General features: G+C 49.3%; 3 protein-coding genes across 6 annotated transcripts; 1 reads left to right on the top strand and 2 right to left on the bottom strand.

The window, feature by feature from the left end:
- Positions 1-17: 17 nt before the first annotated feature.
- On the bottom strand, positions 18-5,038 carry Ahsp (alpha hemoglobin stabilizing protein). Of its 2 annotated transcripts, XM_050166014.1 has the most exons (5): positions 4,900-5,033; positions 2,177-2,354; positions 852-1,038; positions 608-682; positions 18-377 (listed from the first exon to the last, which is right to left on the bottom strand). In XM_050166014.1, exons 2-5 carry the CDS (start codon positions 2,344-2,346, stop codon positions 144-146), a joined length of 666 nt encoding a protein of 221 aa, XP_050021971.1. In that variant the 5' UTR covers positions 2,347-2,354; positions 4,900-5,033; the 3' UTR covers positions 18-143. The 2 variants fall into 2 exon arrangements, with proteins under 2 accessions (XP_050021971.1, XP_050021972.1); XM_050166015.1 differs by lacking the exon at positions 2,177-2,354 and having other exon boundaries at positions 4,913-5,038.
- On the top strand, positions 4,992-21,815 carry Rusf1 (RUS family member 1). 3 transcript variants are annotated; one of them, XM_050166012.1, is made up of 13 exons: positions 5,010-5,411; positions 5,624-5,738; positions 10,031-10,076; positions 11,255-11,287; positions 11,526-11,631; positions 12,200-12,301; positions 17,255-17,325; positions 17,409-17,593; positions 17,677-17,734; positions 19,234-19,304; positions 20,717-20,860; positions 20,961-21,038; positions 21,413-21,815. In XM_050166012.1, the coding sequence occupies exons 1-13, from the start codon at positions 5,121-5,123 to the stop codon at positions 21,508-21,510; spliced, it is 1,398 nt and encodes a 465-aa protein (XP_050021969.1). In that variant the 5' UTR covers positions 5,010-5,120; the 3' UTR covers positions 21,511-21,815. The 3 variants fall into 3 exon arrangements, 2 of the variants coding, with proteins under 2 accessions (XP_050021969.1, XP_050021970.1); XR_007595951.1 differs by lacking the exons at positions 20,961-21,038; positions 21,413-21,815 and adding an exon at positions 20,312-20,480 and having other exon boundaries at positions 4,992-5,411; positions 20,717-20,857; XM_050166013.1 differs by lacking the exon at positions 5,624-5,738 and having other exon boundaries at positions 5,273-5,411; positions 21,413-21,813.
- Positions 21,816-21,820: 5 nt separating this feature from the next.
- Slc5a2 (solute carrier family 5 member 2) lies at positions 21,821-27,626 on the bottom strand. The gene is made up of 14 exons (XM_050166010.1): positions 27,507-27,626; positions 26,909-26,980; positions 26,728-26,832; positions 25,797-25,961; positions 25,399-25,504; positions 24,815-24,895; positions 24,435-24,664; positions 23,979-24,114; positions 23,639-23,746; positions 23,358-23,508; positions 23,072-23,240; positions 22,777-22,992; positions 22,132-22,261; positions 21,821-22,046 (listed from the first exon to the last, which is right to left on the bottom strand). Exons 1-14 carry the CDS (start codon positions 27,624-27,626, stop codon positions 21,823-21,825), a joined length of 2,013 nt encoding a protein of 670 aa, XP_050021967.1. The 3' UTR covers positions 21,821-21,822.
- Positions 27,627-27,993: the final 367 nt, after the last annotated feature.

Raw genomic sequence — 27,993 nt, 5'->3', positions numbered from 1 at the left:
GGAAAAAGAGCCAGGAGTCAGCAAATTCGTATTGGTCTTTATTGAGATGTCAAGGTCCAGCAACGCCATAAGAGAATAGTCTGGAGACACAATCCAGAGCCAAGACTTCAGGGTTCTTAGACGCGATACCCTCAACCTTTCAGCTATGAGGAGGGCAGTTCTCTGTTTGAGGGCTCTCTGGTCTTCAAAATGGTCCTATATTTGGTCAGAAACTGACTGCCCAAAGTGCTCAGCTCTTGCTGGAGTTCTTGCAGTGCCTTGTCTTTTTCCTGCTGCCCCCCAAGCACGTGGTTCTTGTAATAGTTGATGTACAAGTTCACCCAGTCATCCACCACAGTCACCATGCTCTCTTCAGGAATGAGAGGGTCATTAAAGACCTGGGGGCAGAGAGAGAAGGGAGAGATTGGCCAAGGAGAATGTGGTCAGCGAGACGGAGTACCAGGACGGTCTTATAAACGCCCACGATCTCTTTTCTTGGATTTGCATTCTGCTTCTAGACATTTGGACCAATGCCACCATTGCCCTTACAGTTTCAAATAAACCTCCTTGCCCCCCCCCCCAACACACACTCTCTCCATCTGTCTTTTCAAACAGTGCCCTGGCTCACCTGCTGATTCAGCAGAACGTTAAACTCCTTTATCCCTGTAGAAATCAGTTCCTTATTGGTCTGGAAAGGGGCCATCTGTCAGTTAAAGAAAGGAGGTAAAATGTATCCTTTTTCCCTCACACCAGTATCCTCCCCAGCTCTCCCCCACCCCAAACATCCCTCATGGCTGAGAGGGACACCTCCTTTCTAAACCTTTCAAACCCTGCTCTGTGTGGAAGTCGCATTTCTCCCAATATAGGCTCACCTTCAAGTCCAAAGGTGCCGAACTTGCCTCAGCCACACTCTTCAGGGTTGGTGTGTCCTCTGCACTGAGCGGGAGGTAAGCAGAGTTCAGAGCTAGCTTAAGACGGAAACGCCCTGCTTTGAGGTCCTGAAGGAGCGTGATAGCTCGTCCTGGGGTGGAGATGGTGGGCGGTGAGGCGTCCCTGGAACTAGAAAGATAGAGAGACCATGAAAAAGTAGATAAATGAAGACAGAAAATGCAAGAAACAAACCAGGAACACATATATGCTTGTCCTTTTCCCTATAATCCCAAGCCAGTCTCTGACTGCTAAGGAAATTAACATTTTCTGGACCCCATGATGTAATGGGCATTTTTGCATTATACACAGTGTTATGGCATTGGCTTCTCCATCTACAGCATCCATATTCAGGGCAGTTTAGAAGCCAGACTACAACCCCACATTCAGGAGGTATGGAAAGAAGAATCAAGTCAGAGGCCAGTCCCAATTCATATCCAAACAAAACCTTGTTCTCGAAAAAAGAAGTTTATGCCACATTCTTTGCCATTTTATGTATTCTTTTATGCCAGACACTTCTTCAATCATATATTAAATATTTATCATTATAAAAAAATCCCTTCAGAAAATATAGGATATATTGGGGCTTTTTCAACTACAAAGAAAAATAAAATTATGGCTTGGCCTCAGGGGAGCAAAAGAATCTTTGAATACTTGCCACTACCTCCAAATAACTCATAACATCTAAATAAGTTATGTACTGGGCTGGCAAGATGGCTCCTTGGTACTTGCTGTCAAGCCTGATGACCTGAGTTCAATCCCTGGGACCCACATGGTAGAAGGAGAGAAATGATGCCCAGAAGTTATCTTTTGATGTTCATATGCAGACCATGGTGTATATGCATCTCTCTCTCTCTCTCTCTCTCTCTCTCTCTCTCTCTCTCTTACACACACACACACACACACACACACACACAAATAACTAATTATCTAAACAAATAGGTAAACACAGTATGTACCACTTACCAAATCTGACTTACACCTACACAGATAATCTGTTTAGCCCTCACCATCACCTATCTGGTATGCACTAGTGTTGTTTCCACTTTTAAGATGGGGAAATTGAATGCCAAAGAAACAAATAACTTTCCCAAGATCTCACAGTTACAACCTTGCATGCCAAGCAAGGCCGTTGGGTGAACTCATTTACAGAATGTGGCTTTGGGGTTTGGTTCATTCACAGAAGCTAGAATAAAGAGTATGGTAACTTGACTTCTTCCTTCCTCCTGGGAACTCAATTCTTCCCAAAAGTGCTAATGTTTATCTCAACCTTAGACAGACTCTGCGTGGGGTCAGATACGCGGAGGCATGGGTGGGCAGGGTGGCTTCAGCCACAGTGCATGATGAAGCCAGCAGTCCTTGAGAATCAGACGTTTCCAGAATGGAGTTGTTGTCCAGAGCAGTGACCATCCAAGAATGCCAGGCTAGCAACAACGACATCTTCTTTTCTGATTTTTTTTTTAGCTTGGAATATACGACAGCTTTATTGACCAAAGGTTAGAAATATAAGGTAGGTTAACTTAATGAGTTTGGCAATTTTCTATAGCATCACTATTAGATTTATCTTTTCTTTTCTGATTTAAAGAGGAAAAAAGAAGATGCTTTTGGCAAATTTCTACTTTAGGGCCAGTTCCCTAAAGTAAGCCAGAAGGAGGAGGACAAAGAGAAGGGATGAGTTTGGAGAAGGGAAACCCTGTAGCTTAGACTCTCCTCCTGACTCCATGGAGCTCCCCCAGAAGAGAAACACACAAGACTTCCCCACACTTATGTTGTGTTCTGACTGTACTCCTGCCCCGCCTCAATGGTCTTACTCCCCAGGTCCTTAGAAGCCTTTTAGAAATAATATTCTAATCTGGGGAAAGCTGAAGGACAGAGAATTTCTTCTCGCAGCGTTAGTGAACCAAGCCGTCTGCTTGCTACTTGACAAAACCAATGACTCGGGGAAAGTACTTGGGCAAAGAAAAAAACTTGTTTGGAAAGCCAAGGAAACAAAGAGGCTAACTCATGCCAATAAAACCATCTGGTGTGGAGGGGCTTTGTAGAGAGGGAAGCAGAGCAATAAGCAAGAAAGAGCTAACCACTGAGGACATTTTTAAAACAAAAAAACTTGATGCTGGGTGATTTTGGGGTGCCACTTCAGAGGCCTTAGTTGATTTAGTTACTCTTAATCTTGATGTTTTCAGCCTTGGAAGGGAAGGAAGCAAGTTTAAGTCAAATCAACCTTGGTCTAGATAAAATAGCTCTTAATGACTAATATATCTGCATGCAGATTTGGGCAGAAATGGTCTGGATCAAGATTAAGGTAGCAAAGAACGCAGAGACCTGGTGAAGATGATGTTGTTACTGGATCTTGCTCTGTTTCCCCTCAGTGCCCCAGTCCTTGTGTTCTTTATTAAGTGAATTCAGGTAAGACACACAGAGTGTAGCATAGAAAATAGAGCTTTGTGTGTAATAATAAGGGTTGAGGGTGGGCAATGGCCAAAGAGCCACAGTAGAGGAAAGTGCGCTCACAGAGTGAGAATGGACAGAGTCCGAAGAGACCACTGCGGAGGGCACGCTCTCAAGGGGTAGGGATTGCAGGGGGCACGCTCTCAAGGGGTAGGGATTGCAGGGGGCACGCTCTCAAGGGGTAGGAATGGACAAGGGTCAGGGGGACTGTATGTATCAGCCTACATGTTTAGGGGGGCTATTACAGGACGGCTGTAAATGACCAAACAACACTTGGCCGGGTATTCTGGGCCTCTTTCCTCGGTCCTAGCTCACTTCCATTCTTGGCAGAGCCTTCACTCTTTCTTAAGGAGTTATCTACTTCTCTTCCACGCCTAATTTAAAAGGCACAGTTTTCTCTGGTTTCTCCTGATGGCTGCCAGGATCTCCGCCCATCCTGTTCTATGTTTCCCTCTTAAACTAATAAAACTTTCTTCAAGATTCCTGTTCATTCCACTACTAAATTCTTTTATTAAAAAAGATTTTATTACTGCCTGCCCCCCCCCGTGTGTGTGTGTGTGTGTGTGTGTGTGTGTGTGTGTGTGTGTTTAAGAGCACATCCATGTGCTTGCCTGGGAGGTCAGGAAGAGGGCGTCTGAGCCCCTGGAGTTGGATTCACCAGTAGTTTGTGAACTGACATCCGCACAGGGAACCAAATGCTGATTTTTCGGAAGAACTGCAGGCATTTAACCACTAAGTCATCTCTCAGCCTCTAAATTCTTTTAATTAGGGAGACGAAGTTCCCATGGGAACTTCAGTTTCCCCAGTAACAAAATAACAACAAACGCTAGCTAGCAAAGAACCCTTCTGTGCCGCTGGTGAGAATGTAAACTTTTGCAGCTGCTGTGAGAAGCCAAGGGGAAAACAGCAGAAACCACGGCATGGTTACCTCTCTGCTGATGTAGGTATACTCAAAGGACGCCATGTCCTACCGCAGACATAAGGGTACATCTGCGTTTACCGCGGCAGTACTCACAACAGCCCAGGGATGGAATCGGCCTGGAGCTCTGTCAGTAGACAAATGGGTAACAAAATGTGGCATTGCAGTGGAATTTTATTCTGCCACAAAGAAAATCATGACATTTGCAGGAAAATGAGTTTAAAACTTTCAGAAAGACAAATACCCCCATGTTTTCTCTCATATGCAATCCCTAGATCAGCACTTTTATATGTGTGTATGGGTGTGGGAGGAGGCATAGGTCATGAAGTTAGAAATGGGACCGTGAGGAGGGAAGAAGGGATCTTCAGGAGACTAGAAAGACGATCGATATCATGTGACATAAGAGCCACAAGGTGTAGGGTGGGGGGGGGGGTGTCTATCCAGTAGGGGTCAGGCAAGGGAATGAGGAGACAATAGGAAGAAAGTTTGTATAATAATGCTATAATGAAACTCATTAAGTCTCAAGGCAATTTTAAGTTTTTCAGAAGCTATATTGTCCCAGGCCTCACTGAAAAACAAAAAAAGAAAGAAAAGAAAAAGGGCACTTGGGACCCAGAGAAGGATACTTTTCAAACTTACACAGCTAAAAGTTTGAGATCTGATTGATGGCAACTATTTCCACAGGAAGGCACCTTTCCCTCTCCCGATTGTGGAAGTTCACGCAGTCTGAGTTCAAGATAGTATAGGAAGATGATTGCCCCTCTGCGGCCGCCGTAGCCGAACAGGAAACGTTATTGGTCCGGCTTTTTTGCCGCGTTGGACTTGGACCGGCCGGCTGAGCCTGGGGATGGCTGACTCTGCGAGCTTGCGAATGCATCTGTGCACGGAACAGTTCGGCTCCCGAGCCCCGCGCGGCTGCCGCGCTGCCGCCGACGGGAGCCTGCAGTGGGACGGGGCTCGGCGCTGGGGCTGGCTCTCCCGGGCCCCGACAGCGAAACCCGGGCAGGAGGCGGGAAGCGGGGCACCCTTGGCAGCGCTGCCCGCGCTTTCGGGCCTCAGAGCCGTGCTGCTGCCTCAGGGCTTCCCCGATAGCGTCAGTCCGGATTACCTGCCCTACCAGCTGTGGGATTCGGTGCAGGTGCGGCCGGCCGACTGCCGTGGCGGGTGGGGTGTCGGCAGTTTATAGCTGGGGACCTGGGGGACAGGCCCCTGCGGTCTGCATTTGCACGTGGAAGGCTGGGGTGCACCGCAGAGTCCTGACAGTTTTCCAGGTCACACACCACCGCTGAGTGCTGGTATAGTACTCCGTGTTCCTGCGACCACCCCTCACTCCGCTTCTTCTCTCTTCAGGCCTTTGCTTCCAGCCTCTCCGGCTCCCTAGCCACCCAGGCAGTGTTGCAGGGTTTAGGGGTAGGCGACGCAAAAGCCTCTGTTTCAGCTGCCACGTCTACCTGGCTCCTGAAAGGTGAGCCAGAACCCGGGAGCCTTACGTGTTGGTCACACACACACACACACACACACACCCGCCTTCTCTCTCTGGCCTCTTTTTCCTCCACTGCAAACCCTAGAACTGCCGTTCCGCAGCGTTCTGACCTCCAACAGTGACTCTGGTCACTGTGTTTGTGAGTGGTCTGCTGTCTGATGAGACAGTACACAGAAGCCGCATGTCCCCAGGCCTAGAACAGTATTCTCGTTGCGCGTTGAATAAGGTCATCAGTGAATGAGCCCAAAAGACACAACTTGTTACCCTTGCAAACTTCAGAATCTAGATCCCTCATCCTTAAATTAACTTTAAACCTACTTTGTGCGGAATTGCATAAAAATGTAGTTTATTACATAAAGCTGCCAGCCTCTCAGGATGGTGAAAATTAGATACTTGAAGTGGGATGTAGCTGGTCCAAAACTGGTATGGTTAAAATGTATTCTGACTCCTCTGGGGTAGAAGACAGTGCTGTGGGTGATCATTACGGTAACCATGTGCCGAGAATGTATAGCTTTTATAAAAAAAAAAAAAAAAAAAAGTCGCCAAGAAAAGAAGATAATTTAGCACCATGCTACCTAGAGAGTGAAGCAGAGAAAAGGGAACTCGCCAGCCACGTGTTTCACACTTAGGAGGGCTCAGTCTTCTTGCCTCTGTCCCTACTGCTCCCAGTGGTATTTGTAAGGGGATTTCCCGCTGAGCTTTGCAGCTGGTTTGCCGCCTTGATCTGCCTTTTGTGACTGCTACCTTTTATGTCCCTTACCTTCTGGTTTGAAGTGTGTAAATTTTACCTGGGTGTATCCTAAAGCTTCAAAGCCCACGCAAAACTTGGTTGCGGGAGGATTCAGAAAACTGAGATGTCCTGTGGCTGGGAATTGCTTTGGCTTTTGTCTTTTTGGGGAGTTTTGGATAAGAGGTTTTGATGTGCTAATGTGTAAACTTTATAACAATAAAAAAGCCTACTGCAAAGCTACTGTCAGTTTATGGGAAGCTGAGTCCCCTGTGGCCGAAAAGGCAAAAATCATCCTAGAGTGACCCTGTTTCTTCCACGGACCTGTGTGATCCGTGAACCAAACACCCGACACAACAGGTATTTAAATGAAACCTAGGGGTAGGCGCATCCAGCGGCCTGGCCAGGTCTTTGGAGAGCCTTCCTGGACCCTTTGGAGATCTGAAGGCTTCTGTGTGTGCCTAACTGCTAGAACTGGGCACACTGTAACTAGGGGTCACCTCTTGACAGCATTGTTAGAGCAGAAGTGGTCAATGGCGGCTTGTCCTCATTGTCTTTAACAATGGCAATGCTAATACTAATCTTTCACTTTAAGGTTTTGCCCATTCTTGAAGATGGGAGATGTGCCTGATAGACATAGGCAGATGGATTTTGTTTCTTAGTCTATTCAGCTAACCTATGTCTTTTGACTAGAGAGTTGAAACTATTAACATTTAAAGTTATTGTTAAATGGTATGTGATGATCATTGCTATGTTTTTGTTTATGTTTCAGTAATTATTACATCATTTGTTTTCTTTTTATAATCTTAGCTGTGTTGATTCCTCTCTTCAGTCCAAAACATTGCTTCTCGTATTCTCTGTGCGTCTAGCTTAGCATACATGGGTTCTTTTGGCCTGTTTCTCTATGCTTCAACTATGGCAGACTGTTTGGCTGGGTATAAAAGTCTAGGTTGGCAGTAGGTCGTCGAGGGCATTGCCCCAGGCTTTTCTGGTTTCTGAAGTTTCCGTTGGGAAATCAGTTGTTATACTGATGGGTTTTCCTATATAAGTGACTTGTGGTTTCTCTCTTGATGCTTTCAGTAGCTGCCCTCTGTTCTGTACATGAAGTGCTTTAGCTATAGCATGTCCTGGGAGTTTCTTCTCTAGCCTCATCTCTTTGGCATTCTGTGTGCTCCTTGCAACTGTATTGGTTTATCTTTCCTTTTGTTAAGGAATTTTTCTTCTATGATCTCATTGAAGACGTAGTTTATGCCATTGACCTGGGATTCTTGTGTATTTGTTCCTACAATTCAAAGATCTGGCCTTTTGATGCTGTCTCACGGTTCTTCCGTGTTCCTTTTATGTATTCTTATTTTTTGCATCCTTTGCTTGTGTGCTCTGATTCCTCTACTCCATCCTCAGACCTTCTACTTGATCCCTCACACTTACAAGGCTTCCCTCCCGAGCCTTCTAATTAGGCTACTGAGTGTTGCAGTTCCATCTTCATTTCAGCTTGAGTTCTCTTCAATATTTATGACTTTTCACTGAATTAATATTTCAGATACTGAATTGTCTCCATTAGTGTTTTCTTGGACATCACTCAGGCATTTATTGTTATCCTCTTTAGGTGACTGAGCTGTTCTTTGAGTCTTTCTCAAGCTCCTTGAATTCTTTTCTAAAGTTTGTGGTTCTTTTATATTTGGTGTCCTGGGTTCATTGGAGAATATTTCTGGAGGACCACTGGATTTGAGTGGGGACATACTCTGTTGACCTTTTATTTTGCTGTGTTTTCATAATGTGTCCTGAACATGTGGGTTTCTTTCTTTGGTTGTGTGTTTGATGTGAGATTATGGCTGGCCTTCAGTTGAGCTGGCCCAAGAGCTTCATGCCTGAACCGGCAGATGAGCTGCTGGGTGGGAGCTGGACCTTCAGGTGTGGAGATGTTGTGGAGGATGATGGGATCAGGGAACCTGAAAGGCACTGCCTGGCACTGCCCATCCAGACGCAGCCTGCAAGTAGTGCTGGCATGGCTTGGGGTCAGGAACCCGGCAGGCAAAGGCAGTTTGCGAGTTGTGTGTCCCATTCTTAACTGCCCCTCCTTTGCGGGGATTTATAGTAGATCCACATATAATTCATCATTAGACTGATAAATGTCCAGATCTTCAACTCTGCTAATTATAAGACCGAGAAGAGGAAGTGAGAATTAAGATTCCTATTCTGGCAGATAGTACCGACTTTCGGGTCGTAGGTAGGACATTATGTCACTGTTTCACCACACTGCCGGTCTCCAGACTGTGATGAGGGCCCTAGAGGCTGCTTTGATTGATCCACAGACCGCCCCTTGCTTCTGTCACATGGCCCAAGTTGGATATATGCTCTGTTAATGTAAGTAAGCAACTAAGAGGAAGAAATGGAGTCTGTCCCAGTGACTCCCTCTGAATCAGTAATAGTAACCTTGCCATATTCAGAATTAAAAATTGATATAATACAAAAATCTCAAACATAAAAATTTTGTTTATAATGTAATTTTTACTTGAAGGAAGAAGCTCAAGTGAGTTTTAGAAAGTAGGGTACCTCTCAAGTTGCTTGGGTGAGTATTCCAGGACCAGGCAGGGGACAGAAATGAAGCAGACGGGTGAGGAAACACACATAATAGCTTTTGAAAGGCTGTAGTGGTGAGGGAAGGGTGACCCCATACCCCTAAAGTCCAGGGTTCAGTAAAGAAAAGGGAAGTTCTGCCTACAGTTTAATGTGGCGGGAAGTACCCAACTGACATCCCACAGCCTTCCCTCTGCGTTCTCCATTTAAAGGTCTGTGCCCTCAAACCCAAACAAGACGAGTCCTCCACCTCTTCAGCCCGTCCTTCCCAGTGCCACCTGGGAGTCCCTGGGAGGTTGCCTGGTTCTAAAACATTCCTTCCTGGTAATCCTCCTGCTCCACTCACGGAAGCGGTCTCCGCATAGGGACGGGCTGAATTAGCAGATGTTTGCTGTGGGTCAGACAGCCTTACCTTTGGCAAAGCTTCTCAGTTCTACCATTTTGCTATAGGAAGGGCGGTGCACTAGACAAGATTTTGAGTAGTTGTGCCAAATAGACATGTATTCCTCGTCCCTACAGTTGTGCAGCTTCCTGAGAGGCGTGCTGTGCTCTGAGCAGTTTCTATGAGTTAGTCTGTCATGCAAGATGGCAGTGCTAAGCATCTGTCTCTGTTACCCTGTCATTTTCACTGTCTAATGCCACTGAGTGGCTCTGCCAAGGTTTTGTGAGTCCCCTTTACACATCTGCATCAGCTTAGTGTTTTGATGTTATTAACAGCATTGCAGGCTGAGGCTGCAACTCACTTTATAGGGTGCCTGTCTAGCGATGCTGCAGGCAGTATTTCTTGTCTACTCTGTACGTGGGCACATAGTTCATGCGTACAAACCGAAAAGCTGCTGACCTCAGCGCACCGCCCAGAGTTTGTCCCAAGGGCAGTGTGACTGGAAATGAATCAGCCACTTCAGCGCCAGTGTCTGTCCTGCCCTGCAGCTCCTTCCTTGTCCTTATGACGCCTTCTTCTCACCCCCAGATTCCACGGGCATGCTGGGCCGCATCATCTTTGCCTGGTGGAAGGGGTAAGTGTGTCTCTCTTCCCAGTCAGCTGGCTCTGGTAATAATACAAGCCTTTGCCTGTTGGAGGAAGTTCAATGGAAAAAAAGAACCCATGCAAAGTGCGTACTGTTTTGTGTCCCACTTGAATTTTGTAGCATCCCCAATCTCTGTAAGCACTGGGGAGGACCGGACATTTTGGAGATGCGAGTCTGGGAATATAGCTCAGATGCAGAGCATTTGCCCTGCCGTGGGCAAGGCCCTGGATTCAGTTCCCCCAAACTGAATGGAGACAGAAGAGGTAGAAATATCCTAGGCCTGGATATGGGCACCCAGCCATCTGTCTTGGTCTTCCTTCCCGCCCACCTATTTTTTGTGAGCCAAGAGAACCTGGGCTAGCTATCTGTAACCTGCAGTTATACCAAATGTGGTGTGACGAATCCCAGGTGTGTGGACTTTGCCCTACTTACCTTTGAAGGAGCAAGGAGGAAAGGAGAAAAGGAGGGTGACCCAGGAATAGCCTCTTCAGAGGTTGCCCAGAGAGCGGGAGAACAGCCAGGAAACAGGATTATTTCCTTGGAGTCAGTAAGGGAGAGATAGGCAGTGGTCACAGATGGGTGGTCCTCCCAGCTAGGGGTCATATTTCAGGCAGCAGTGATGGTGGGAATAAAACACCAGAGAAGCAGGTACAGAATTGCCTTTCCAAAGGGCTTCCTGGGGAGAGCCAGCTTCCTGCCTTGCAGGAGGAGACCAGTTAGGAAGGATATAACGTCCTACCAAGAACAGCGTGGTGGTGTCCGAATAGAAGGGAACAGGCCTTCCCTTCCAAACCCAGAGAGAAGCCAGGTGAGGAGAGATGGTGGCCATGCGTGTATACTGTGACAAGGGAGCCCAAAGGGAACACCTTCAAATCCCCCAGACAGAGATCTGACTTTCATGGATTTTCCAATGAGTAGCAGCGAGTTTCACATCGTGTGGCTGAGTTTGCCCAGTCTGTTGCTCAGGGGAATGGAGCCAGAACTAGATAGGGCCTGGGCTTATTCTGCAGTTGAGCTGGCAAGGGCTGTGAGGCTTTACCAGCTGCTACCACAGAGCTGCAGCAGGGCGTGGCCGATACCTGGGATAGAGGATTTGTGATCTGACAGTGCCAGGGCCACAGCATTTTCCTTTGTTCTAAACTGTAACAACCTCTTATCCCCTACAGGAGCAAATTGGACTGTAATGCAAAGCAGTGGAGGTGAGAAGAGATGGGAGAGAGAATGGGGGAATCTGCAGTTATGAAAGTCTCTTGTAAACTGGGTGGTGGTGACACACGCCTTTAATCCCAGCACTCAGGAGGCAGGGGCAGGTGGGGGCCAGCCTGGTCTACTGAGTTAGTCCCAGGACAGTCAGAGATACACAGAGAAATCCTGTCTTGGAAAAACAACAAACAAAAGTCTCTTGTTTATGACCTCTAACCTTTGGTTCTTCCCTAGGCTCTTTGCTGATGTCCTCAATGATATAGCAATGTTCCTGGAGATTATGGCTCCTATGTACCCAGTTTTTTTCACCATGACTGTCAGTATCAGCAACCTAGCCAAGGTACCCACAACCTGGGGCACTTCTATACCGGGGGTACCATCCTTAATGATGCCATGTAGGGCTTACCTGGACCCTGTATTCAAGGCATTTCTAAAAAGGGGTTAAACTGGGACAGAGAGAGAAGAAAGGACTTAAGGTTGCAGCTACAGTAAGAAAAAGAGATGGGAGGTGTGGCTTAAAGGAGAAGATCTCTGCAGAGGCACACAGCTGTGACTCTGGCGTGCTGGAGCCTGGGCTGGGACTATTGCAAGTTCTGGGGCAGCCTAGGTTATATGACAAGACCCTGACTCAAAGGGTGAAAAAATATTTGGAGAGGAAAGGGAGTTGGAATTCCCTCCAGTCAGGGCCCCAGGGTGACAGTGGCAGGCAAGGCTTTTGTTTTTCTCATGGAACAAGATAGGATAGGGAGCATGTACCTAAAGACATGGAGTTTGCTGGAGGGAGGAGCCACCAGAGACCAGCCGTTCTCTGGTTGGCTTGAGTTATCTATGTGCGCATCCACAGAAGGGTCCGTGTTTCTACAGCACGTGGCAGCTCTGACCTTCACGCTTCTCTTTTTCCCACCCAGTGTATTGTGGGTGTGGCTGGCGGGGCCACTCGAGCTGCGCTGACCATGCACCAGGCCCGAAGAAACAACATGGCTGATGTGTCAGCTAAGGACAGCAGCCAGGTGAGCATCAAGCACTGGGGAGACAGTGAGGTGGGGAAGGGGCCAGGACAGGCCACAGTTTGGAAATACGGAAAGAGGCCCGTGAGTGTCCCTGCTGTGACCCAGGGTGTGGGGGCAGATCTGACATCACAGTTCAGAGACAAGTTCAAGCTGAGTTCAGCCCCTGCTCCCGGGCCTGTGTGGCCAAGAGTGAACCTTTGCTCTCTGTAGGCTGCATCCCCATCCTGGGAGCTGGATATGCTGAGCACAGTTGGCAAGTTGAGGTGTACTCAGCACATGAGGTTGCTATAGCCACCAGCCGGAGGCCTCCACTCAGTAGTTTGGAACATTCCTTCTGGCCCAGAACTTCCCCCTGACTGTGGGAGTCTGGAGCAGAATGGGGCTGGGAGGGACAGCCCTAAGCCCGAGCTCTGTGCTAAGCGCTGGCTAAGACTTTCTCATTTAACTCACACCCGCCCTGGAGAGTCAACGCTGTTAGGGTCCCTGCTTCACAGGTTAGGAGGGTAAGGCTGGGGCAGGTCCCAGAATGTGAAGTGATGTTCTTTGTTTCGTCCCTCTTGTAGTTGTTGGATCGGTTTAGAACCTATTCTATCCAGTCCTACTAGCTTTATCTTACTTTGTTTGGCTCATAATCCATAACTAGTATTTGTAAAGCATCAATCACAGGTCAGATGTATCCTCTCCATGAACTCAGTCCAGTCTTCACAGTGTTACTGTACCTATTGTGACCATTTTACAAATAAGAAACTAAAGCATAGGAAATCCCAAGTCCATCTAGATACCCTTGGGCAAGCCCCTCTTCCCAGGCAATGGAACTAGATCAAGTAAAATCCAGACCCTCCTCTCCAGCATCCCCCTGCCCCCACAGTCCTGCCCCAGAGCTTCCTCAGTGAGGGAGAAGGGGCATCACCAGGGCCCCGTAGACCATGTGCTCAGGCCCATAGCTGGCCCTGCTTTCTGCTTGTTTCTGGGGAAAGTGAGGTGCCCTTTTCGAGGTTCTTAGTCTCACTAATAAAAGAATTTAGAAGCAGACTCAAGTGTCTGTGAAGGGGCGCGAGGAAGAAACTACTAAAATGGTCACTTTATTATTTTTATTATTAGGTTTTTATTGTAGATAAGAGAGAGGAAATATCCAGAGACATCTGGAAGAATCCATAACAGAAAGAAAGGAAGTAGACTGGGCATGGCCAGGACTACCTGCGTGAGAGGTGAGAGAGACATCAGGAAAGAAGAGTGGATAGCAAGAGACAGTAAGGTAGCAAGAGTGGGGAAGACGGGTAAAGAAAGGGGCCAGGGTGCTAGCGTGGGGGCTGTGAAATGTGTAACCGTGCTGTGAGTAGGGACAGGAGCCTGGAGGTCAGCATGGACCCGATATGAAGTCCACAGGTGCGTGTCAGTGGAGAGCCGTATTGCGTTCTGCCAGAGGCCAGGGAAATGACTTCTTTGGGGGACAAAAAACCTGTGTCACAAGTTCCTGAGGCGTGATGGCTTTTGTTTTAATACCAGAAGTCCTTCCATAGTCCAGCTTGTGCGCATTTCTGGACATATGGACTAACACTCAGAGGGGAGCTCAGAAATAATTAAGAGAAATACATAGCAGACGTTAGGTGGAAATCCCAGCAGCCTCAGGAGGAGGGATGGGGAAAAGGCCAAGGCCCTTTAAGTTAGACATGGAATAGAAGTAACTTATTAAAGGAAGATGCACACCCAAGGATAGCAGTGGCTAGCAAGCTAAGGAAAGACTCCAGAGAGCGTCCAGCCGTACAGTGGTCTTTATAGCCACCTCTTGTTTGTACTCTGCAGGCTGTGTTTCACATAGGCTCTGTTAGATGATACCAGGATCAGGAAGGGCACAATTGTCAACACAAAAAACCACAGCTGTCATCTTAAAGGAAATAAGAGATAGTTTATTCTGGAGCCATTTTGAGTAACCATTGCCCAGGAGCACAGAATTAGACTGCTCCAAATTCTGTGTTCAACATGGAAGCAGTTTCATTATATTTTTTATAGTTTCACAGAAGAAAGACACAAATCAAGAGAAGTTTAGAATACATTGGTGGGTGTACCACGGGGGCTTAGCACCTGCTATGAAGTGGGGTGGGTAGTTGGGGTCTTTGTAAGTCACCATAAGGCAACAGATATTCATAAGAGGACATAGAGATAGATGTGGCCGACTGCTGTCTGGGAGTCTCCAGAGATACTTACAGCTTTTTTGGGGGGAGGGGGTCTATGATTGAAAAGGAACATGAGCAGTAATTTTCTTGAGGGTCCAGGCATTTCCCCGCCAGAGGTGCTATAGACATTGAAGTATATGGAAGCTTTCTTTATTCCTATAGGGCTTTAGATCATTTCCCTTGACTTTTACAAATTAAAGCCAACTATAGGAAGACATTAAAGTTTAAGATTTATCTTTTGGCCAGAGGCAGTACTTGTGTTTATCAGTGGTTGGGGTCTGGACTGAGGGTTTCCAGATTCTTGGCTTCTCAGCCCAAGAACTGGAAATAAGAGCCCACAGAAATGTGCACAAGAAGCAAGATAATTTTATTTGGAGCTAAGCTATCATAGAGATTAAAATGGGATACCCTGTCAAGATTGACAGCTGGCCGTATGAGTGAAAATACTCGGAAACCCTGGGCTACAGCCTGGTGTCTTTTCTACGGGGCCTAAGGAAATGGGGAGCTGGTTAACAACAGGCATAGTTTGGGTTGTTCGATATTTTGATTAATAGATTAGGTTACTTAATTATTTCTCTACTGTGTATGCCCTCTTCCCATATGCTTCTAATTTTAGTCATATGCAAACTCAATTATGTAGACATTAGATGCTAAATAGGGAATTCTCCCTAAAAGGTTACTAGAGGACACAGTTTTCCTTACTGTGTATGTACCCCAAACCAGTGCAGGTCAGGTTGGCCTTTCTGTTCTTTATACCTCGATGTGTAGGGAATGTGGTGTTTGGAGGTGTGTGTGCGCACGCACATGCACGTACATAGTACATGCAGACGAAGGAACCCAGCTGCTCAGTGTATGGTAACATGATACAGATGTGCATAAACCAAAACCAAGTAGGGGCCCAGAGTCCTAAAGTATCTCTTGTGTTTGCCCACCAGGCAATAAAGTAGAATGTCCCTGATGCCACTCTGGGTCCGAGACCAATCTCCATGTCTTTAGCTACCCAAGCATCCCTGAGGTTTCGTGTTCCCCTCCCCAGTACACCTCTTCCTCCCTCCATCATTCCAAACCACCAGGTGCAGATCCCCACTGCCAGCATCTCTGAAGTGTTTCCTGAACTGAGGTTGAACATGGTCTCCTAAGATGCTCTAAAAAGTAAACAAAAATGAAGAAAAACGAAGAACAAGTAGGCTCAAAGCTCTTTGGTTTTAAATCACTGAAAAGATTAAAAGCACAAAGTGGATGTGGTTTTCTGTTTGGGTTTTACCTCTAGAATCATTTCACTTGGAGACAAATGTTTTCCTGTTACGGAGAAGCCATCTAAGAGGTGAATCAGTAGACATCCAGTGCTACCTTAGCTGCAGAGACCTAAGTCTCCCGAGCAGCATAATCAGGACCCACAAGCCACCATATCTCCCACTCAGTTCTTTCCTGGTGCACTCTTTAGTCCTGAGTCCATTGAAGTAGAACCCAGACATGTAATCTGGGAGGGCCCGACAGGTACCAGCATTCCAAGCCGTAAGCAGTAAGATCCTGCAGGGAGGGGCATCGGCATTCACTTTATCATAGGATGGTGGTGACACCCCGGAGACAGTATACCCCTTCTTGGTAAAGGACTACCTGGATAGAGACCTGAGGGTGGGGAGTGAAAGAAAGAGAAACCAGGGAGATCGGCATCACATAGAGCAGGGTGCGGGGGAGTTTGGGATCCCCACTCTTGTTAACCTTCAGGCCTTGGAGGGTGATGGGGGACCTAGGTAGATGGAGCTAAGAGTTTCAAAGGACCATCTAAGTATTATATTATACTCAGATTGAGATTGATTATAAACAGTACATAAAGTTAAAAAATGCACAATGTCAAGCCGGGCGGTGGTGGCGCACGCCTTTAATCCCAGCACTCGGGAGGCAGAGGCAGGCGGATCTCTGAGTTCGAGACCACCCTGGTCTACAAGAGCTAGTTCCAGGACAGGCTCAAAAACCACAGAGAAACCCTGTCTCGAAAAACCAAAAAAAAAAAAAAAAAAAAAAAAAAAAGCACAATGTCTCCATCACACTGATAAAATCCATCACATTGTATCAAGATTATAATCTTTAATCCCAGCACTTGGAAGGCAAAGGCAAGAGGATCTCTGAGTTTGGGGCCAGCCTGGTCTACAGAGAGAGTTCCAAGACAACCAGGATACACATAGAAACCCTGTCCCCCCAAAAACAAAACCAAAAAAGATTATAATAAACATAACCCATTTCTGCCACAAAAATGTAGAGATCTAATTCTAAACCTGTTTACCAATAAGATAGAGGTATTTGACATGGTCTCAGTCTGACTTTATAGATCTTATAAAGCAAAAGAGGCATCAGCAGAACTGTAAGGGATATGCAGACAGCTTTTTGTTTACAGGACGTTGTTCCTGCTCTCCTGGACTTCCTTGTTGCCAGTACAGGATACAAGCAATAAGAGGGTCCACCTCTCCCAACACACTGGAAAACTGGTCGTGCACAGCCAAGAGTGCCCAGTGCAGGGATTCAGGAGACTCTGGAACACAACAGAGATATGTTCCATGGGTGTTCTGAGGGCACTGTGTCTATTGAGCAGAGAAATTCCCAGCATCTTTTAAATAGCAGCTCTCTCACCACAATACAAAAACTGTAGTTGGCCCTCCTGTTAAGGTAGGGAGCTCTGGTTGGTTCTGAAGCACTAAGGATTGTAATAAAAAGCACCCAGGGCCATCCCTTCTGCCATGAAGGAAGCCCGCTAATGCTCAACTCCTCTGCCATTTTTCAGGAGACAGTGGTGAACCTAGCCGGGCTCCTCGTCAGCCTGTTGATGCTTCCTCTGGTATCAGACTGTCCGAGGTAAGCCAGGAGTGAGGCCAGGGCAAAGACGCCCACCTCCACCTCTTCCTGTATATCCTGGCCGCCTTCCTCTCTTGCCCCAGCCTCGGCTTTGGATGTTTCATCCTCCTGACTGCTCTCCACATCTACGCCAACTACCGGGCAGTCCGAGCCCTTGTCCTGGAGACTTTGAATGAAAGCCGGCTCCAGCTGGTCCTAAAGCACTTCCTTCAGAGGGGAGAAGTACTTGAGCCTGCTTCAGCCAATCAGATGGAGCCATTGTGGACAGGTCAGCTAACCCTTTGGTCTCATGCCCCTGTTTCCTGGCCTTCCCCCTCCCTGCCTGAGCATTCTGACTACAGCTTCCTACAGGTTTCTGGCCATCCCTGTCTCTGTCCCTGGGTGTTCCGCTACACCACTTGGTCTCCAGGTGAGTGGCCCCATGGCCCCTGCCTCACTGCTGCTTCCCACACTCCCCATGTGGCCCCTGTTTTCAGTTACATTCTGGTCTTTGGTCAGGTTTTATTGTTTATCGTGTTCTAGGTGTCCCGAGCACTTGAGGGAAGCAGGGAGTAGAACACAGTAGATATGTTTAGCAATGAACTGCCCTCTGAATACCCTCGCATAGCCTTAGACAAGCGCAGACCTCAGCCTCGCCTTGTGAGTGGTGCTGAGTGCAGAGATTCATGGTCACCAAGGTAGAGAATGTAGAGCCCTTCTTACAAGTCCCTTACCCCATCCCCTCCAAGGCTCCAGAAGCATTGTGGAATAGGGGGCAGGAGTGTGTAAGAGCCGGAGGATAGGATAAAGAGCTCTGAAATACATTTTCTACCCTGGGTAGATTTACTGTTTTGCTATCATAAACACCATGACCAAAAGCAGCTTCGGAAGAAAAGGGGTTATTTGGCTTATACTTCCAGGTCACAGTCAGTCATCAAGGTAAGTCAGGACAGAACCAAGACAGAACCATGCTGTTTACCAGCTCACTCGCTGGCTCATGCTCAGCTCATTGTTTCATGCAGACCTGGCCCGCTTGTGTAAGGATGGTGTCACCCATAGTGGGCTGGTCCTTCCCAAATCAATCATCAGTCTAAAGGCCAGCCTGGTCAAGGCAGATCATTAGTTGAGGTTCCTTGTCTGCTGACTCCAGGTTGTGTCAAGTTGCCACAAACTAAGCACTGCACAGTACAGCCATGCGGTCATTACTCCCAGCTGAAGTTACTGGCACTAAGCCCACAAAAGCTGGCTCTGCCAGGCGGCCAAGGAAGAGACTGTTAGCTGTCAATGTGTTCTGTGAGAGGGGAAGTCAGTCTTTAGTTGTGTCTCCTCTGCTGAGCCCACCAGGCTTCAACCATAGTTCCAAGTCCATGCTCATCAAGAAGGACCCAGCTTAACCTCAGTGGGCACGAAACAAAATAAATAGCAAAACTGAGAGAGGTTTGTGGGGAGAAGGAAGGTGGATGGGGAAGGGGAGGGTTTGAGTGATCGGTGTGTGTGATGTGTGTATGCAAAGCTACGTAATTTCAGCGAAAGTGATGCTTATAGAAGAAGGTGGGTGGGAGCTGGAGAGATGGCTCAGGGGTTAAGAGCATTGCCTGCTCTTCCAAAGGTCCTGAGTTCAATTCCCAGCAACCACATGGTGGCTCACAACCATCTGTAGTGGGGTCTGGCGCCCTCTTCTGGCCTGCAGGCATACACACAGAAAGAATATTGTATACATAAATAAATAAATAAATATTTTAAAAAAAAAAAAAAGAAGAAGGTGGGTGTAGGGAGAATGGAGGGTGGGGTGGGTTGAAGCAGCAGCTAGGAAACATGAGTGAGCAGTGAGTAGGGACAATGGCAAACGGACAGTTGCAGCCACCGGTTGGACAAGTGGGTAGGGGGGCCTTGCTTTCCCCTGCCCCAGTGCACGCTTCTCTCCTTCAGTGTCTCCGATCTGAAGCAGCTGGTCGAAGGGCATCGGGAACCCTACCTCCTTCGCTGGAACCAGTCCCACAGTGAGTGCGCTATGCTCTCCGAGTTCACTCCAGGCCTTCAATCTCTGGACAGTTTGGAGTCCGCCTAGTGTCCTAGAGAGTGCTCTAGACTAACACTTCGATGCATTCAAATTAATAGCTTCATGCCTAATGAATTCACTATGTGCCTATATAACACCTATTCTCAACCTGCGGGTCACGGCCCCCTTTTGGGGGTTGAACGACCCTTTCACAGGGGTTGCATATCAGATAGCCTGCATATCAGACATTTACATTACAATTCATAACTGGCAAAATTACAGTTATGAAGTAACAACAAAAATAATTTTATGGTTGGGGGTCACCACAACATTAAGACCTGTACTAAAGGGTTGCAGCAATGGGAGTTTGAGAAGCAGTGATCTATAGCATGAAGCCACAGAAGTTGCCTTAGTACTTGTGGCATTTTCCCAAGGATTGCTTGGGGTGATTATGTGTCGGGGTCCAGCCCCAACATAAATTATCTCTCGGACCAGTGTAGAGGCGTGGAAATAAGTGAGGCACAGTTTACACAGCAATATCAGGAGGGAGTCCCAGGGTTCATTCACATCCTGAAGATCATCTGCATTTATTCTCCTAACAGCTTCTATATCAAAGGGTAAACTGAGGGGAAGTTCATTAGCGTTCTGTTTCTGGGTAGCGGGACTTAGGTCATGTTAGCAGCTATGGCTGCTCTGTCACAGAAACTGAATCAACACCTCTTCCCAGGCAGTCTCCACAAAGAAGGAGCAAAAAGACATTAGCAGATCCTGACCCTTTGTTTAGGATGGTGTCAGTTTGTCAGGAAAGGCCAGGTGACCCCCTTCTGTGTGGCCAGGTGCAAACTGGCCTGAAAGTCTGGCCACCATACAGTGTAGAAATATGGGCCTGTATAATATGGCCCTACAATTATGTAAATAATAATTTGTACATTGTAACATATTGAAATAAGACTGTGGCCCATTGGACTCTGGAGGTCACATTGTCTCTTACCTTGAGTTCTTTGTTAGGGAAACAAGTCCTTACGATTTCTGATGGTTTGTGGTGTGTGAAGGGAGAAATTACCTCTTGGAGGCTACTGTGGAATTGTCCTTGGAAATTGAGCATTTCAGTTTGCTAAAGAAACAACTGGAGCTGGAAGGGGAAGAGTGGGGACCCCACGCCTGGCGGTGACCCCAGGTACTGAGTGAACCAGGGAAGAGTGGGGACCCCATGCTTGGCGGTGACCCCAGGCACCGAGTGAACCAGGGAATAATGGGGACCCCATGCCCGGCGGTGACCTCAGGCACTGAGTGAACCAGGGAAGAGTGGGGACCCCACGCCTGGCAGTGACCCCAGTCACCGAGTGACTCAGGTGAATGGAGGGCACTGGAGAAATAGTTCTTTTCTGATCTTTATCCTTTGGGGCTCTGCAGACCAGGTCCAGGTCGCTCTGAGCCAAGTGGCTGGCCCTGAGGCTATCTTACGGGCTGCCACTCACGGGCTGGTTCTTGGAGCCCTGCAGGAAGATGGACCCCTTCCAAAAGAGCTCGCAGAGCTAAGGGAGCAGGCTCGGGCTGGTAAGAGCTTCGTGGTCTAGGGCTGACGACCACAGGGGTGAGAAGGGATGGGTGTCTGTCTTGACGAGGATATGAGAATTTCCACTTTCACACCCACCAGGTCCTAAGAAAGAAAACTGGGCTCTCGTCAGGGAGATACATCAAGTGTTGGACACGCTGTTCCCAAAGTTCTTGAAAGGTAACCCCAGCTCTGGGCTTCTTCAGCCTTGGGCCCTGCCTGGGAGGTAAAGGACTGATTTTTCTGTGATCTTTGGTCTGTCTGTCTCCTCCCTGCAGGATTGCTGTGTAGAATGGTCTCTGAAGCTCTACCAGTATTGATAGCCTATAAACCAAGTTGGTCTTAAAGCACTTAATTCATTCTGCCCATTTTCCATGTGCTATGACTAAGCTCTATACGCAAAAAAAATTTAACCTCATTTTCTGCCATAAATAATTCCAACCAAAGAGCCCAACTAGTGCCAAAGGCTGCGCAAGCCTTTTCTGTGCCCATAACCTGTCTCTAGGTTCAGCCCAGAGCCTCCTTCCTGGCCTCACCCTCTGACCTCTTCGTAGGACTGCAGGCTGCTGGCTGGAAGACTGAGAAACACCATCTAGAAGTGGATGAGTGGAGGGCCACATGGCCCCTGTCTCCAGAAAAGAAGGTCTTATGAGCAGCCCGGCTGGAGACCCAGAGCCCAGGACAGGAACCTGGAGCAAGGACGCTTTGGCCACAGCAGGATATTAGAAGGGCAACTTTATTTTTGCATAGGCAAACTGCTACGGCCAGTTGGCCACTATCTTGTGGAGAGTGACAACCAGTCAAATGGACTGGACCCCAGGCAAAGAGGAGGGAACCAGTTTCTTCCTTCCACATTCTTGCCCCTTTTTCTTTTTTGGGATCCACTATACAAGGTCCCCACCCTCACTTTCTGTGAGACTCAGGCATGTCCTGGTTGCAGTCATGGTATTGAACAAATTTGACTTTATGCATAAAAGCCCCAGAGGAACACAGCCACGGTCATCATGAGCAGGGCATTGAGGTTGACTACCCAGGCCCAGCCAGGGTCCTCACTGATGTCCTCTGGCTGCCTGGTTGTCACAGCCACCTCCTCACTAGTGGGTGGAGGACTACCCGACCCACTCCTGCTCATTCCACAGAACCAGAGCAGGCATCGTCGGAGCCGGCTCGGTGCTGGGGCCTGGACGTCTGGAAGAAATGGGGAGGCTACAGTTAGTCTGGAGGGAGCTAGCTCCCCTAGTTAACCCAGGACACTTGCTGGGGCGAGCCTCACCTTCGATCTCCACTGCATGTTCCTGGCACCTGTTCTGCACAGGGGACGGGGTTGGGATTTCTAACTCATCAGCATCCAGGTCCTCCCGTTCCTCCTTGCTGTGCCGGAGACTGAAAACCAGGCGGTGGAGCTGGGGAGTTAGGGAGAAAGGACAGGTGGGAGCTTTGCTCTCCACCCCAGGTCTACACTGGCGTACCCACGTTGTCACTGCCTCCCTAACCCCGACCCTGGCCTGCACACTTGTATAGGCTCAGCTCACTCAAGACTCCTCTTTCTGGGATAGCCTTTGCCTTCACTGAACCCCAAGCTCTTCATCTAAGTGTTAAAGTCATTGGCCCTGCCCCCATGTCTCACCCTAAATTTTATGCCTACACCCAGAACTGTAGTTCTTCAGACCGGTCTTAGAGTTCTGATCACAGTGTGTTCCCGTTGTCATTTGCTCTGCTTCTCCAGAATGTCACATAAGTAAATGTGCTTGCCCTGAAAATAAAGCTTCATACTGAACTCCCAGCTTCCCCTACCAACACTCAGTATGGAATTTCTCCTTGGGCAGAGTGAAGCAGACTGGCTTAAAGGGGTGGCCATGGTTCTTCCATCCCATGCAGGTCATGTTTGGTCTCCCAGTTCCCCCGGAGCAGCACTTACGTGCTTCTGTGGGATGGGCGCAGTGCACAGGGAGACCACAAGTGTGAGGAGGCCGGAGCAGACGAAGAGGACGATGGCAAAGTAGAGGTAGTGCACCCCGCAGAGGAGCACTGGGCACGCCGAGGGTCTCACGCAGCTGCCCGTGCCGAAGAAGAACTCGGGTATGAACCGTGCCAGGCCCATCAGCAGGCCCCCGATCAGTCCCCAGAAAGCACCCTGCCGGAGAAACAGCATTAGCCTACCCTGGGTACCCAAGCCTCACCCAGAGCCCCCCCCCCCCACACGCCCTACTCACCTTCTCGTTAACACGGGGCACAAAGAGGGCAAGCACGAAGACTGCGGACACTGGGGGCGCCAGGTAGCTGGAGATGGACTGCATGTAGTCGAAGAGCTGCCCACCCTGTGCGGCCTGCACTACAGGTAGCCACGCCACCGACACCGCCACAATGAATACCACCCAAATCCTGCGGTTGAAGGCAGTCAGGTTTTACAGAGGCCCCACCTTCCCTATCAGCCTGCTGGTGCTCTGTGCCCACACCCCAGGTTCATTTGTGGGGCAGGGGTTGGGACCCAGGCCGTACCTCCCAACTATCAGCAGCTCCGCGTCGCCTGCACGAGGCCGCAGGCGGGTGTAGATATCCATAGTAAAGAGCGTGCTGCTGCTGTTAAAGATGGATGCTAGAGAAGACATGAGCGCAGCCAGCATGACGGCCAGCATGAGTCCACGCAGACCTGTGGCCAACAAGAGCTGTCAGGCCAGAGCCATTGGTGTGTTCAAGGTGGTGAAGGATTGGCAAGAGGTGGCCCTCCCAGAGGCAGTCCCTGCAGGCTCAGCCCAAGGCGGCCCACTTCCGGCTCTCACCATTGGGCATGAGCTTCACAACAAGCTGCGGGTAGGCGATGTTAGAGCAGCCCACCTCAGTGCCGCACACCCGCTTACACACCTCGGGTACCACACACGCAACTTCATCTGCAAGAGAAGCCATAGGCAGCTAGGAAAGACTGACTGGGAAATGAGGATCCCTGGAGCCTAGCGTAGACTGGAGATCCTAGAGATGGTGGTCCTGGTGGGACGCAGGGTGTGATACCAGGTTCCCAAGTCTTAGGACAGTATAAGACACAGGCATGTGGATCCTTGCACAGGAAGGTAGGTTGCTGAATGGGGCACAGTCCCATTGAGGCTGGTGTGGCGCAGACATTACCTGGGTAAAGAACGCGGCTGATCATGCCCGGCATGACCATAAGGAACATGGGCATCAGCTTCAGGTAGCCACACAAGATGCATCCGGCTTTGATGTGAGTCAAGTTCTTCCCAGCCAGGCAGCGCTGCACTATGACCTGTGATGTGGGGGTGTTCAACTCTGGGTCATTTGGACCTCACCCCCACAGGCCTTGCCTTAACACTAGCCTTCACCCCTTCTCTAATTCATACCCAACCCCTAACTCGATAGAGTCCCTACAACGTCTCCATCCTCAGATCCTGCCGGTGGATTCTGACTTCTTTTAGGTACACCCTGGCATGATTCCATCAGCTCAGGCCTGCCTTCAACCTAACTCCAAAGGCTGGTGTCAGGCCCACCTACCAGTCAGCACAGGGCATTTAAAGTTCCGTCCCAGTCATGTGCACATACGCCACCCCAAACCCCGGCCTCCCTCACCTGGTCGCTGCACCAATACCAGCCTGAGACTATGGTAAGCCCCAGGAGCAGGGCGGGCCACGGCAGATCTCCTGTCACCGGGTCACGCAGGAGGTGATAGGAATCAGGCCTTGGTTGGTAGCAGGTGCTGGAGATGTTGCCAATAGCCGGATCCTTGGACACGGTCAGTGAAGTCACTGCTCCCAGGTATTTGTCGAAGAGACCCGAGTAGCCGCCTACTTCATGGAAAGCTGTGCAGACAAGGTTGTCAGGGGATGTCGCCCGTGTTAAAGCCCTCCTTAGGACCCATATGGCAGAGACAAGCAAGGTTCCAGCCCCTAGGTTAAAAGCATTGTGACAACACAGATCCATGCCCTGCCCCTGTTAGGTAAACCCCGTACCGTAACCAGTGAGGATGAAGGCCCCAGCGAGAATGACAAAGGTCTGCACGGTGTCTGTGTACATCAGTGCCGCCAGCCCTCCTGCAATGACCCCAAGTCAGTGGAAGACAGCACGGCTGCCGGACCCTGGCACCCATGTTTTACAAGTACCCATTCCAGAGAACAAGTTTTATAAAAAACGATGCTAGGCTTTGTGCACTAGAACGCCAGGAAGCAGAGTTTTTTAGGCCACCGATGCTTTCTTGGCCAGGAATCCATGCGGTGCAAGATTCCCACAGTACACTCCTAGGCCCATTTTCTCAGCTGGATGGGGGTGGCGGGAGATTCCTTTAAGACTCAGCCCTTAGTTGCATCCTATCCTGCAGCAGCCTCCAAGCCACTTTGGCACCATTCCACCCAATTCTGTGTGTGACCCGGGAACCTGGGAACTGCACTGCATTTACCCAAAGGTCTTGGAGACTGACCAAGTCAGCTCTTCAGACATCCAAGAAGGGCAGAAGCTTCTAAACCATCTCCAAGCCAGCTCTCTCTCACCACCCCCAAGCTCCCCGCCCCCCCATGGCCATCCCAGGGCAGCCAGTCACCTGTCACGGTATAAATCATGGTGATGCCCAAGAGTGCAATGACAGAAGCATAGATGTTCCAGCCCAGGGCCTGCTGGATGAATACCGCCCCGGAGAACATGTCCACCTTCCAGGAGAGAACAAATGCACAGATCAGAAACAAAGATGCTGACCCAGGTCCACTTCCAGCCGCTGAAACCATCCATCCAATGTGGCCACACCTCAAAAGTCCACTCACTGTTCAAGGACCTAGTCTTCCCGGACCCTAACCACTGTGCCCACAGCTTTTCAGACCTGTTCTTTCTCATCCACCCCACCATCGCCCCACCCCATGATTCTTTCATTTCTCCTTGGTCCCGCCCCCTCCAGAAATCCCAGAAGACCTCCTTTGGGTGGGTCCGCCCGCCGCGCATGCGCACCGAGATCTTGGTGAAGATGTACAAAAAAAGTGAGAGCACCGACAGGTAGAGGCGAATACGGTGCCCGCCAAAGCGCTTGCGCAGGTACTGAGGCATCGTAATCACGCCTGCCGTCAGGTACACAGGCACGAAGAGCCAGCCGAGTAGCAACACCACAAAGAGCGCCTGTGGGAACAAGTGACAGCCCAACGTGACTGTCTTAGCATCTCAAGCGGGTCTGTACTAACCCTCACACCCAGGACCCAGAAGGCACCAACGGAAGAGCCTGGGCCCTGAGCCGGAAGGGAACGGAACCTTGACATCTGCCTGGCACCTTCATTAGAGCCCGTTTTGCGCTTACAGGTCATCGCCTCCAACCAGTCTCCCCCAAGGAGATCTTCACGGCCCCTCCCTACCTCTCTAGCAAATGAACCTGTGCACACTGGCTCTTCAGACTGACCTCAGCATCTGTGGGGCTCCTCCCCTCCTCCACCCACCCAAGAATTTTATCCTCAAAGGCTCAGTTCAGAGGTCTCCTCCAAGAAGGCTCAAACTCTTATCTCTCCAACCCTCCCAGGTGAGCCCCGTCCCAGGACTTGGTCTCCAGGTTTTTGCCAAAGACTTCAAGTCTAGAGATGCTCAAAGGCCACAGCGTCAAAGAACATCCGGACAGGTGTTTCTCCCACTGTGAGCTGCCTGCCCCACTTCAGAGCGGAGTATATAGGTCAAGGACCACCAAGGATGGATGCTAGCGTATCCAGGAAGTCAGGAGCAGGACCTACCTGTACCCCACTGCCTGTAAGCTAGCACATGATCCTTGCTCCCAGCCCAACCTCACCCCACAACTGGGCTATTCCAGCTTGTTCATATCCCCACACCAGGAGCATCCCCAAGGGGTGATCTTTTCAGAGGTTTCCGCTGGAGTGGGTTATTACAGAAAAGAAGCTCTCACATTCCACTCAAATCCAGCCACAGCCAAGCCGCTTGCCGCACCAGTCCCTGCCAGGCCCACGAAATGACCGCTACCAATGTTGCTGGCGAACAGAGAGGCTCCAACCTGGACGGCCAGAAATGAGGGTGAGCCAGGCTGCTCCTCTAGGGTCCCTCCCATCCCATGGCCCAGCCCCTCTCACCGGCCACCACACCATGTTTCGTCCTGCCAGGAAGTAGCCACCAACTGTGCCTCTGTTGGTTCTGAACATAGACTGGGAAACAGAAGTGGGGGGGAAACTGGGGTTGGGGCACGTCTTTGGCCTTCATTAGCTTCCTCAACACATTCCTCAGTCTTGTTCCAGGCTGAAGATTAACCAGCACTAGACTCCCCCGATTGCTTGTCCCCTTACCCCCAACTTCCTCCCAGACTCTCCGAACAACCCAGGTACTAATCCTAGAGCAATCTTAGAGCTGGAGCCTAAGTATGGCTGAATTCAGCCTGACTTACCCGGTGGCTTCAGATATGGGCCACGGCCATAATGCAGACAGGGAAACAGAGACCTCATTAAGAACGCTTCTCTTAATGAAAACCCACCGATACCCCCACCCTCTTTTGCACAGTCCAGAACGTATGAAGACAAAGAGTTAAAAGATTTGCTTACCTACTAGACCTAGTTTCTCCCTCAGATATCTCCCTCAAATAGAGCACCCTTCTCCCACCTCTCTCTGAGGTCTCCCTTAATCTTTACCCTCAAGCCCCAGACGCAATTCCCTATCGAAACTCCCTCAGCTTCTCACCCACAAGCCAACACCAATGACCAGCAGGAAATACGCAGCAATGACCAGGATGTCGGCAGGATTGTCAATTAGGACCCTCTGCTCCCCAAGTTCAGAGCCGTCCTTCATATGTTTCTCCATTCTCTCCAGCATCTGCCCCTCAAAGGGCTAGTCCCTGGATTCTCCCAGGGGAAGGATTAATGGTTACCTCAGGAGCACTGAGCCGACAAGTCCCCCAGGTCTCAACCTCCTCCCCAGCTTTATTTAGCTGAATCAGGTTCTATCAAGGCCGAAGGCTGGTCCTGGGGCGCTGGACCCTTCTGAATTCAGGAGCATATCTCTCTGGGTTTAGGCTGCATCCTATCACCAGTGTTCCAGACAAGTCACTTCCTGCGTTCTCTGAAAATATACCTCTAGCTTCAATGTAGGGAGCCTGGCTTAGCCAGCCTCTAGGTTCTAATCCAATGCTGGCAGGGTTGCTGCTCTGCCCAAAAGTCCTCCGTAGCTC

The sequence above is a fragment of the Alexandromys fortis genome, unplaced genomic scaffold (genome assembly GCF_014885135.2).
Source record: "Alexandromys fortis isolate MF-2015 unplaced genomic scaffold, M_Fortis_MF-2015_v1.1 scaffold_146, whole genome shotgun sequence".
NCBI lineage: Eukaryota > Metazoa > Chordata > Mammalia > Rodentia > Cricetidae > Alexandromys > Alexandromys fortis.
The sequence above is the reverse complement of the archived record's forward strand: the minus strand, read 5'-3'. Positions and strand labels throughout refer to the sequence as shown.